At 41.6% G+C, this 11486-nt stretch overlaps 1 protein-coding gene across 1 annotated transcript; it reads right to left on the bottom strand.

The window, feature by feature from the left end:
- Positions 1 to 704: 704 nt before the first annotated feature.
- On the bottom strand, positions 705 to 10162 carry spag5 (sperm associated antigen 5). The gene is made up of 19 exons (XM_069666333.1): positions 10139 to 10162; positions 9701 to 9835; positions 7997 to 8116; positions 7802 to 7894; positions 7453 to 7587; positions 6760 to 6853; positions 6477 to 6624; positions 6263 to 6313; positions 5885 to 6059; positions 5492 to 5625; positions 3803 to 3971; positions 3578 to 3722; positions 2600 to 2846; positions 1820 to 1952; positions 1622 to 1702; positions 1383 to 1532; positions 1190 to 1264; positions 939 to 1019; positions 705 to 837 (listed from the first exon to the last, which is right to left on the bottom strand). Exons 1-19 carry the CDS (start codon positions 10160 to 10162, stop codon positions 766 to 768), a joined length of 2262 nt encoding a protein of 753 aa, XP_069522434.1. The 3' UTR covers positions 705 to 765.
- Between the last annotated feature and the right edge of the window lie 1324 nt (positions 10163 to 11486).

Here is an 11486-nt window from a genome sequence, read left to right on the forward strand (position 1 = left end):
GTGAAACGCAGCAAAGAGCTGTTTTATAAACAGCAGATTGGGTTGTGTTCTAATAGCTGTGGCTTTAATCGAAAATGATGCTGATTTTAGTGCACTTATTACATATTGTATATTTACATTACAAATAACTAAGAGACATTTAAACAAACTATTCTGGCATACATTTTTGGCCCTTGCTAGTCCCAGAAATACAAAATAAAGTGCAGTAACATTCAACTTTCCACTGACAGAAATCTACAATGTTTTCTGCAGCCTTTGTTTCAATCAGTTGCAAATGAAAAAGCTTTGCACAGCAGGTTGACAGGACATATTTTCTGAATTATGTTGAATATTTTGCACTTTCCTCATCATGACCTAAAAGCAAACATAACATAAGCTAAAAAAAATGAAGGCTGTTGAGTTATCTAATGGCTACTACAAAATAAGGGGCCACGGTGTAACATTCACCAGCTGATCGAGCGAACAAATGCTCAACAATAAAGTGTAGAAATTAGAACAATTTATTAGTGCCGACATAGGGGGAAAATGTGTCATTTTCATCGTCAAGCTTGGGGCAACACAAAAGTGTCTACGTGTGCAGTTTAATATAAAAAACATTTACATAGTTGTATTTCTCTCTGCTCTTCAAATTAGAAAAAAGGAACAACAACAATCCATAAGATTTAAACATTTTATTTCAATCATACTAAATATATGAACACTGACAGCCAAGACGAGCTAAAACATAACAAAGACATAAATACAAGAAAGGACGACAACAACATGTCAGCCGATGTATTCAACGAGCTGCTGGAGCTGCTCAGAGTTCTTCAGGAGCTCGGGCAAAGAGAGGAGGGTCTGTGTGGAGAAAACATTCATCACACTCAGATATAAATACACACATTCAGAATTTACAGGAGATGAGAAAGGCTTAAATTCATATGCAAAGCTTCGCTCACCTCTCTGACTCTGTTGATCATGTTGTTTAACATCTGAAGCTCATTCTCACTTTTCTGCTGGTTGGTCTGGTGGATGATTTGCTGCAACAGAAATACAATATCTCTTTAATAGCAGAATATAACCTTATTTATAAAACAGTTATTATCTCTTTAATTACATCTGGAGATAGTCTTATCTAATGGCGTAAAAGATGAATAAAGATGCAGGCAGTAAGATCTAAACTTCTACAGTGTATAAAGCTGATACGTACATGTCTTTTTGCCCTGTCAAGGAGTTTAGCTCTGGCCTGCTCCACCTCCTGAAGACTCAACTTCAGTCTCTCCACCTGAGGATACAATCGAAAATATGAGTTAGACAAATGTTTGCTATTAAATAACCATAAAAGTATCACAACAAATGTACTGTATCCGGAAAGTGTTACACAATAACTGACAAGGTCATACCTCTTTCAAAAGCTGGATCCTCTCCTCCATGAATTGAGCGGGGTTTGCTGATTGGCCACCAGCTTTCCTCATCTCCCCCCGCAGGAACTGAGACTCCACCTTCGTCTGCTGGAGAGAACGACGAAGCTCAACAACCTCCTTCCGCAATTCCTGTGAAAAATTGAGCAATATTGAAGGAGTGTTACATTTATCCGTTTGTGTCACGTTTCTAAAATACAAATATGGACTTTGCCGCTTACGTTATTGTCAGTCTTGTGTTTGTGTAGATATTCCTGGGCCTCTTGTATTTCAGACATCAACTTCATCACAGTTTTCTCATCCTGCGTAAAAACAAACAGACAAGAATAGGCAATACACCTCAGTCAGCCCCCTCCACTACCTATTTTTTATCAGGCATTAATACTTGAATACAAACTAAGAAGATGTACAGTATTTACCTGAGCTTTCAGCTGCAGAGCCTGACTGCCCTTCTCAACCAGGTTGTTCAGGCGGTTCAGTTGATGCTTCAGCTCAAACACCTCGGCCTCATGCCTGCTGTTTGCAGCCTGCTGCTCCCCCTGCAGGACACAGCTGGAAAAACACAGGAGATAATGTTGGACAAAAAAGGACTTTGTGCATCTCTGTAAATTCACGTGACTTTGATCCCTTTAGGTTTTCTCATCATTTAAGAACCTAGCTGCCCGGTGAAGGTCGAGCAAGTACTTTTTAATAATCAATTCATCGTTTTATCCAGGTAAAACGTCAAATATTCTCCAGCTGAGTTTGTAAATAGTGAGGATTCGTTGATTTTAGTGTCTAATAAGATAATCTATTCATTATCTTTAACTTTTGGCTCATTTGGTCCGGTGAAACAAGCTATTAAATGACATCAAACTTTTCGGGTGTTTTAGAGACTTTAAGAGACTTGGTAATTGTTAAGGAAACAATTGTCAGTAGTAGAGCCTCACTAATTGATCTGGAACAGATTAGTTGATTAAATAGTTAATAGACGAGAGATTTTCTGTCATTTATCAGGCAAAACATTTCCAAACATTAACTTCTCAGTTAAGAAAAGAAGAAGATTAAGAAGATTTTTCTCCTTTTCTATTCATGTAATTGTGAATTTTTAGGTTTTGTACCGTTGGTATGACAAAGACATGAAGCACAGTTATAAACAAATCCCAGCATCGGGCTCTCATAAGACAAAAAGGCCATTATAATTTGATAAAAGCACTTACATGGTGCCGTGCAGCTCCTCCAGTTGAGCATCTTTACGCTCACGCAGCAGCTTCAGGTTGCTCATGAGCTCTGTGACGGTGCCGCTCAGGTCAGCAAACAGCTCTGCCTCACTCCTCGGCTCGTCCTCCTCGGGCTCAAACGCGTCTGCGTTTAAATTCTTTTTAGGGGTGACGGCTGCGATGCGGGTGAAAGCGCTCGTCTCGCTGAACAAGCTTTCACGCTGTGGTTCAGGCATGTCTGAGGTGACTGAAGAGACACAGAGCTACAACTTAGTGTCCCCTGAGAGAATGTGTGCAATTTTCAATTTCATTTAGTTATGGTCCCTCCCTCCGCAAATTAATAATTGCTGTCAAATTAGAGATGAGTGTTCATTCGTAATAAAAAAGGCAGTTCGAGCTCTAGGTATCACTAGAAGAGGCTGAAAATGATAAATGTGTTTATAACCTGCGAAGACAACGCTGCAAATGTAGATATAACAGGAAGAATAGTATTAAAGAAGATGTAACATATATATACATATCATCTGTTACTTTTAAAAGCAGCAACATTCTGACTTATATTTGAAAAATTGACTTTTGATCCTCCGTCACAAGATGATATTTATACTTCCCTTTATGAAGGGGAAGCCTATACGACACACAGGTCTGCTCACTTCAAGCCATCATTGTGTTATTCAAATCAATGAGTGTCACAGGTGAATCCCTGCGTGTCACTGTTGAGGAAAAGGTTGTTTGCAGCATCTAAATAAAACAATAAAATTGCACCGTATTCTGAGATTCAACCAGGTTAGGTGGACGATCGTGGTCGCATGATACACTCTGATCCATCGCTTTTAAGCGACAAATAACTCTGTGACAGGTTTTATTCTTGCCTTTTTAAAAGCCTTTGAGGGTCGTGACGCTACTAAACAACTTACTCATAGATTTTGGGAAAATTTCACTTGAAGACGCATGCAGTGTGCGTGTGAGCTGCAGTACCTGGTCCAGGAAGTGTCTCTGTGTCAACATCTTCCTCCTTTTCAGTGGTCAAAGCAACCATGATGCTGTCGACAAAGGAGCTGGAGGGGTGGCGACGCTCCACGTGGACTTGTTGAGACTTTTTATCCTTCCCTGGTTCTGGTTTCTGAATATAAGACACATAAAAAATATTGACACAACGCACAAAGAGAACTGCGAGCTGAGAGCATTTTTTTATTGAGTTACCTGTTCGGTGAGAGCTGAGTGCAGCTCATTGGTCAGTCCTCGCAGGGTGTGATGGAGCAACGTGATTTCAGTGACTGCCTGTGCAAGTCTCTCCCCGAGCTCCAGCTGGGTCGTACTGGCTTTGGACCTCGTGTTTTCAAGCTCCTCCTGCAAACTTCTCTTCTCAAACCTGCATCACACATACAGAGTGAAGAAAAAGTGAGCACTAAGTATGCAGACAAAAAATATTTGTAAACAATTTGTAGTAAAATTAGGAACAGTTTTGTTGAAGTTGAAACAATAATAATAATAATAACTTTATTTTTATAGCACTTATCTAAACCAGGTTACAAAGTGCTTTACAGAATACATAGAATAAAACATAGAGATTAAATTGCGTCATAAAATACAGCAAGTTACAAAGTTATGAATAAGAACAAATTAAATAAATGACTGCAGCACATGAAGTACCAATCAATCATTAAAAAAGGCCTTCCTACAAGATTTAAAAACAGGTAAAGAGTTTGCCTTATGTTCTCGGGCGGGGAATTCCTGAGCTGAGGGGCTTTAATGGCAAACGCCTGGTCGCCCTTGGTTACCAGCCTTAACTGAGGAACAACTAATAAATGTGCTCTGCAGGATCTTAGATCACTGTTTGGAGCGTAAGGTGTCAATAGCTCTGTCATGTTAAAAGAATCTTGAAATCTTTCCTGCATGCAACAGCAGCCAACGAAGGTAGGAAAGGACTGGGTGGAGTCGAGCCAATGAGGACTGACTAAAGCAGGTAAAATGTGTATTAGAATAGTCCAAGCGCAAAAAACAAAAGGAGTGAATAAGCCTTTCTAGGTCAGGGCAAAACAGGGTTGATTAAATCTTACTGATGTTTCTAAGGTGGTAGTGGGAGGATTAATGAGATAATTAATGTGCAGAGTGAAGTTAAGTTGTGAGTCAAATGTAACACCTAGATTTCTACATATAGATTTTATATTGGGTGCTAGGAGACCAAAGAACGGCTTTAATTTGCTTACAATGTGATCAGAGCCAAAGAATATTACTATTATTATATTATTATATTTATTTTCAGCTGCAGAAAATTACAGCTCATCCATTTCTCAAATACAACTTCAGGACTTTTATCCCAGTAAGAAATGTTTGATATCAAATACTCCATAAAGTAACAGCAGGAACAAGACTTGTTTATTTCAAATGTTCAACAGATATTATAAAAGGTAAGGCAAAACATTTTTGAAAGTATTTTTTTAATAAATCACCAACAAAGAGTCACAAAAGTGATGTTGTCAATAGAGATAGACCGATATGTTTTTTTCAGGGCCGATACCGATAGCGATTATTAGTAAGGAGGCCGATAACCGATATTTGAAGCCGATATTCATTTGCAGTAAAAGTGAAAATATTGGGGTCAAAATTTTGAATAATACAAACTCCAACACTTAACTTTGTTTAAATGCCTTTAAGCATATGCATCAGAGCCAAAATAACCCAGTTTTAAATTGAGCTCTTATCGTCCGTCGGATTAAAAAAAAAAAATTTAATTAAAAAAGAAAAGAAAAAAAAAGGCCAATGCCGATATGCGTCAAAATGCCGAATATCTGCGCCAATAATCGGTCTATCCCTAGTTGTCAACTCCACAGATAAACCCATAAAATAACCCATCCATATAAAACATGGATGTTGTTTACTTAAACTTACCGAAGTTGACCAAGTTCTCCTTTGAGGTCCTCACACTGGATGTTCCTCTCTCTGAGCCCCTGCAGGTTGGCCTGCAGCATACGCTCACTTTCAGCCATCTGCTCCCTCGCCAGCTCATTCTCCATCTGTAAGAACTGACACAGACGACAGGGAATTAAACCAGAAATCTACCGCCTACCAGCAGATTGGGGGAAAAAAAACATAAATTGTTCAAATGAGGAAGGAGCATAGCATTTTATTTCTCATTTAAATATTTGACCTGGATTGTTTCTTTAATTAATTGCTGCGTATGTAAAACACACACAGATGAGCCACTGACAGGTGCAGTGAAAAACATTAATCATCATGTGACATCAGCTGTCAAAGGATGGGATTCTGTAAATAAAAGCTAACCTCGTTCTCCTCCCGGACACCACTGAGTTGTGTGCAAACATCCTGGAGCTGCTGGATCTGCGTGTTCTGGGATTGTGAGAGGGCCTGCAGCCGACTGAGCTGCTCCTCGCTTTGAGCCAGAGCCTGACTTAACTCACACACACGCTGCTCCGACTCAGCCAGTGACCCCTCCAACCTGGAACCAGACACGGACAGAGACAGGCAGTGGCATTAGACATGACAGTATTTCAGGTCACATTTGTAGAAGTGTGGCAGGGAGTTTGTTCTGCTCTTGGAGAAGACGTCTGCTTTCAGGTTCAGGTGGGTGAGACTACTGTTGGGAAACTTGGTTCTTCATGTAATGTGAATGGGAAGAAACAAATCAGTATCTCAACTTACTCGTTTGCTCTGTCCTTGGACATCTGGATGTCCTTCCATGACTGCTGCAACCTGAAACAACATCATGTTTAGTACACGCCTGCTGTTGGTCAAGGAGAATTTGTTTCTCAACCTACAAAAGATCCACCATCATAAAATGTTTTAGTATCACAATCCCTTTTGCATTCCTGAGCTTGTGTGTAATCAACAGATCAGTGTGATCGCTGAGTCATACTTTGTCGTCTCAGCAGCAAGTGCCTGCTCCAGGAAGGTGTAGGAAGCAAAAGTGGAGGAAATGGTGGCAGACAGCTCTGTCACCTTCCTCTCCTGCTGACCTCTCTCTTCCTCTCTTTCTGTGAGCTTCTGGCGCAGCACGCCCATCTCTAGGATTTATTGCAAGGAAAGAAATGCTAATGAAACTTTACAGGCTGAAAACTATACTGACTTTATCCAGACATTTGAAAAGAGAAAGAATAAAATGACCGAAGCAAGTTTAATATATTTAATTAATATGTTACCTGAGGTCAGAATTGTCACCTGCAGATTTAAATCACCAATCTGTTCTCTGGCAGTTTGGAGGTTTAAGTTAGCTTGGTTCCAGTCTTCTTCGATCTGTTGAGTAAAAATTATAATCACCTTTAACACTTATAACTTAAAGTTGTGAAGAGCTGCAGCAAAATGTAGCCCCTTTCCCACTGGTCAAAAAAGCTGTTATACCCACTAACACGCTGCTTTTTTGCTTAGTGGGAAAGGTTACAATAGTCATTCAGACCCGGGTCAAATGACTCTGTAGGCATTGATGGGAACACAAAACCTGTGTCGACACGCTAATCTCCGCCCCCTTTCCGGCGCGATGCTATGCTCCGTCGGTAACTTCTGCGACTCCTTGTCATCTCAGCTACAAATTCCCCCCGTCTCCGTCCAAGCAGCGCTCAAACATTGTTCCAAATTTGTCGCCACCAAGTTTAATAAGTAGACTGAATGAGTAATAGATACAATAAAGACCGAACCACCGTAAGATCTTCGCATTTGTGACGTCAGACGGCGACGCAGCAGAAAGGACACCGAAAGGAGTATACTTCCTTGGCAATTGGAGCAGAGACAATCGGCATTTATTAGCGGGTCTTCCCGGGTCTGAAAAACCTGCATCGACGTGCTAATTTTGGTGGGAAAGGGGTATTGGTGTACTAGTTTAATTTGAGAGAACAGACCTGCTCTCTGTCTTCAACAGCTTGGTCTCTTTCAGAGATGTATTCGTCCCGCTCTCTCAAAGCAGCAGCTGCCTTCTCATTCAGCTTCAGGAGCATGGGAGCAGCTTTCTGCAGAAGGCCTCTGACCGTGCAGAGCTGTGAGAAGGGCATGGCAAAGAGTGTCATTACTGAACACATTAGTGCATTTAAAAAAAAAAGTTGTAAAAGCTGTGACAATTCAAACACCACATGGGGGGGACAATAGTACAATAGTGTTGAAAAATGAGATTAAACTACTATTGCTAGAAGGTGTTGTTACATGCCTATAGGGTTTGTCTACGTCTCTGAAATAAAGGGAAACTGAGCATACCTCTTTCATCACACTGGATTGTTCCTCTTTGGTTGTGGATAAAACATCAGAAGCAGAATCCAGTATGTCAGTGTAGGCCTTGTTTAATGCAACCTGCATCAGTAGAGAGACAAGAAAGTGAAGTCGAACACATTCTGATGGATGCTGTGCTGAATAGAATAAAAAAGCTGTATTGCTTCTGCATGTTTCCTTTACCTGCTCAGGGTAAGTCTGGCTCAGGGCAGCTAACAGATCCTGATGAGAGCCCACAATACTCTCAAGCTCGGAGATTTCTGTGGCACAGTGTGTCCTCAGCTGCTCCATCGCACTGAAGGCCTGGAAACAGAACAAGACACAGACTTAACGTTCCTGGAGTGAACGTTATGAAAAGTGGACAACTGATTACTGGGGAAAAAACTCCAAAAATCTACTTTGGTAGGCAGCATCAAGAGTCAAGTGTTAAGCATCAAAAGGCCTGTGATTTGTTAAATAGGGTTTGCGCTTAAAGGAGCAGTTCGCCCCTGGAAAAAGCCACTGTCAGTCACAGCTGGTGTTATCTGGAAGCGACAGAAGCAATAATATTCGAAATTGGCGCCATAGCTGTGGAGAAAGTTGTACAAACATCTCCTGGTATCGCCCATTCTACATTCCTACAACACCCAGCGTGCATTGCGCCCCTCCCTCTGAAAGGAACGGCCCAGCGAGAGACGCTGGAGTGAAATACTTCCGTTTTCCAGTCAAGGACATTGATCGCAGCAGGCAATGGCTCAGAGCGGTACAGAATCCGAAATACGACTGGAACATACCGGTGGATCGTCTAAAATAAATCTTCAGGTCTGCAGTCTACATTTCAAACCTGACGATTTTGAACGAGACATGACATCGGAGGCCAGCGTCCTAGATTGAGGAAGTGTAGTTTAGCAAGCTCCCTGGCCTCCGCCAGATGACGCATGTTACGTTGTCTGACGGAGGTTTTCCAGGGCCCATTGGAGAAGCAGATATCGTCCTCCAAAGGCACAGAGCGACATTTTTTTCCTACCATAATGGCATTAGCTCCCCATAATAGCATGATAGGACTGAGGTTGAAAATCGCCGAACTGGTTCTTTAAGTACTCTCTATTCTATTTGCCTAAAAAAAAAAAAACATGCAGCTTCTGAGCTTCAATCTCGGCAAACACAGTGACATCTGCTGTCTTGTAAATCTTTCAGCAGCCATTCATAACTTGGAAAGAAGTATTATCAGTCCTCGCTGATATTTCAAGTTTTAGCCTCACGTCCACGTAGCCTGCATGTTATGAAACACAAGTAATTTTATTCTTTAGTTTGGCATTCAATTTAGATATTAATTGTATTGTTATTTGGTGTAGTTTGTTTTAGTGCTTCTGTGAGCTCCTGTTTCTAAAATTAATGGTATATATTGTGACATTTCCTTGTAGTAATGTCATGCGGGCCTAGAGACTGAAGTTAATCAAATTAACTGATTACTCCAATTACATTTTTTCCTAATGCAATATTTTCATATTTATTCTCTTCTTACCCCACAAACTTAAGCTGTCAAACCCTCAAAACTGTGAGAGACTATTTCTGAAGCGCCTGTGAAGTTGCCGCCTTGGGCATCATCAGTCACATGACAATTTTTCTTTGATACAAGCGCAAACACATTGTATTCAAACAGTGCGCTTAACAGGTGTAAAACAAGCTTTGGAGCTTCGGTATGAGCGGGCCATCTCTACCCTTAAACCAACAACATCACAGGAGCTTACTTGTGTATTTTTATAACGTATATTATATTTCAGCAACAAAAGAATGACAAAGTAATGTCCAGACAGACTTAAGCCATGAAAAATAAACACACGCATTCTGTAACAATGCCTGTGAAAACAAAACGCAAACATAACAGTGACTTGTCACTGAGCTTACCGCCTCCTTGGCTGTGAAGGCCTCCCCCATCTGTGTCCTCATGTCATCCCTTTGGTGAAAAGCCTCTTTAACCTTCCGCATCATTGCAGTCTGCTTCTCCTTCGTTTTCTCAAACAGAGACTTCATCTGGCCGTACTTAACAACAGAAAACAAATAGACATAAACTAATGGATCATCACACAAAAGCATTCAATTGATGCAGATGACAAAGACGTGTTCTTACGTGTGAAACAAGGCTTTGATGGTCCTCTTTGACAACATCTCCTATTTGTTTCATGTTAGTGAGAGCAGCGTCTGTCTCACAACTCAAAGAAGTCTGTTGGAACAAATACACAAGATAAATCAATAAAAACATAATCTCACTCAATTTCTGTACAGCTTGGACTTTTATATATTAACTTTGTAACAAAGAACCTCTGTGCTGTGATTGTGTCTTACCATGGTGATCTTCATGTCCTGCATACCCTGGATGAGGTTCTGTAGGGAACTTCCATCCAGCTCCAACTTGCCAATCCTGCTCAGAGCCTCCAAATAAAGGTCTCTGTGCATTGTGGTCTATATACAACAAAGAACAAGTAATCCATATTCACATAAATTGTGGCCTTTGTGATATAAAAAAAACTGTATGTAAGACTATAAGACTTTAACAGTGAAACAATGAATCAACAAAAGCACCTGTGTCCTTACCTGACTGAGCTCAGTGTGGTCTGTCTGCACTAGCTTCTCCCTGAGGTCTGAAGGTGCAGGGCCTGCAGGAGGATGTGTCCTGGCTGCAGTCAACTGCTGCACCAGAGCCTCCACCATGATCATGCTAGACCTCAATCTTTGCTCCAGCTCTTCTCTAGGAAGACACTCTAGGCTGCCTGGAGGTACACTGAGCAGGAACAGCGAGAGGAAGACGGATTAAACACACAAAGCTGTATTAGCCATGGTGTCATTATAATACATACACTTTATTAAATAACTAATCCAGAGACAACACTTACTTCCACAGGAGAGGGTCAGTCAGAGTGCAGGAATCAACCACAGAGAACTCCCTTTTTCTCTCAAATTTGCCTGATGTATTGACGCTGTGGTCTGTCCATTTCATAGGGCTGGTGCCCACACAGATACTGTGGGATTCTGCAGGAGTAGCTCTTGTCGGTGGGACTGAAACGGCAGCAGGAGGCAGAACGGGAGCAGAGAAGCCAACAGGACCCATCTTTCCTGATGCCAAGAAGAGAAACTCTGCCATCTGCCGGAGCTGCTGCTGAAGGGGACCATCTGGAATCAAAGGGATATCAAGAACCGGCTTCTCTACTTCAGACTGAGGCACTGGACACGGCTTCACTCCCAGGTCCTCTACTGGCTCAGGGAGTGGGTCTGGCTGTGGCTTACAACCTAGTACTGTGGAGTTAAACAGAGGTCGTGGCATGGGGCTCTCCAAGTGCTCTGCCCATAAGCCAGCAGGGTCGAGGTGAACGGGAGCCAACAAGCTCTTTTCGCCCTCGAGAGCAGAATCATCGGATAAAAATCTGTCCACTTCAAGACCCTTACGAGCCTTTAATACAAGTAGAGAGGCTCTCCTTACAATAGGACTGAGGATTCCAAACTGCAGAGCTGATGCTACTGAGGGACACTCTGACAGCACTTTCAAAACTTCAGGGAGGTGTTCTGCACGCAGTTTTTCAGCCGAGTTACAGGGAACAGGTCCATTTCCAGATGAACCAATTGCACTGTCTTTTGCCTCACTGGATTCAGGGGATCCACTGTTCAAGGGCACCTCAGAAACATGTTCCTGATGCAC

The sequence above is a fragment of the Semicossyphus pulcher genome, unplaced genomic scaffold, assembly GCF_022749685.1.
Source record: "Semicossyphus pulcher isolate SPU_LCO1_2020_fin unplaced genomic scaffold, fSemPul1.0.p SCAF_17, whole genome shotgun sequence".
Lineage (NCBI taxonomy): Eukaryota > Metazoa > Chordata > Actinopteri > Labriformes > Labridae > Semicossyphus > Semicossyphus pulcher.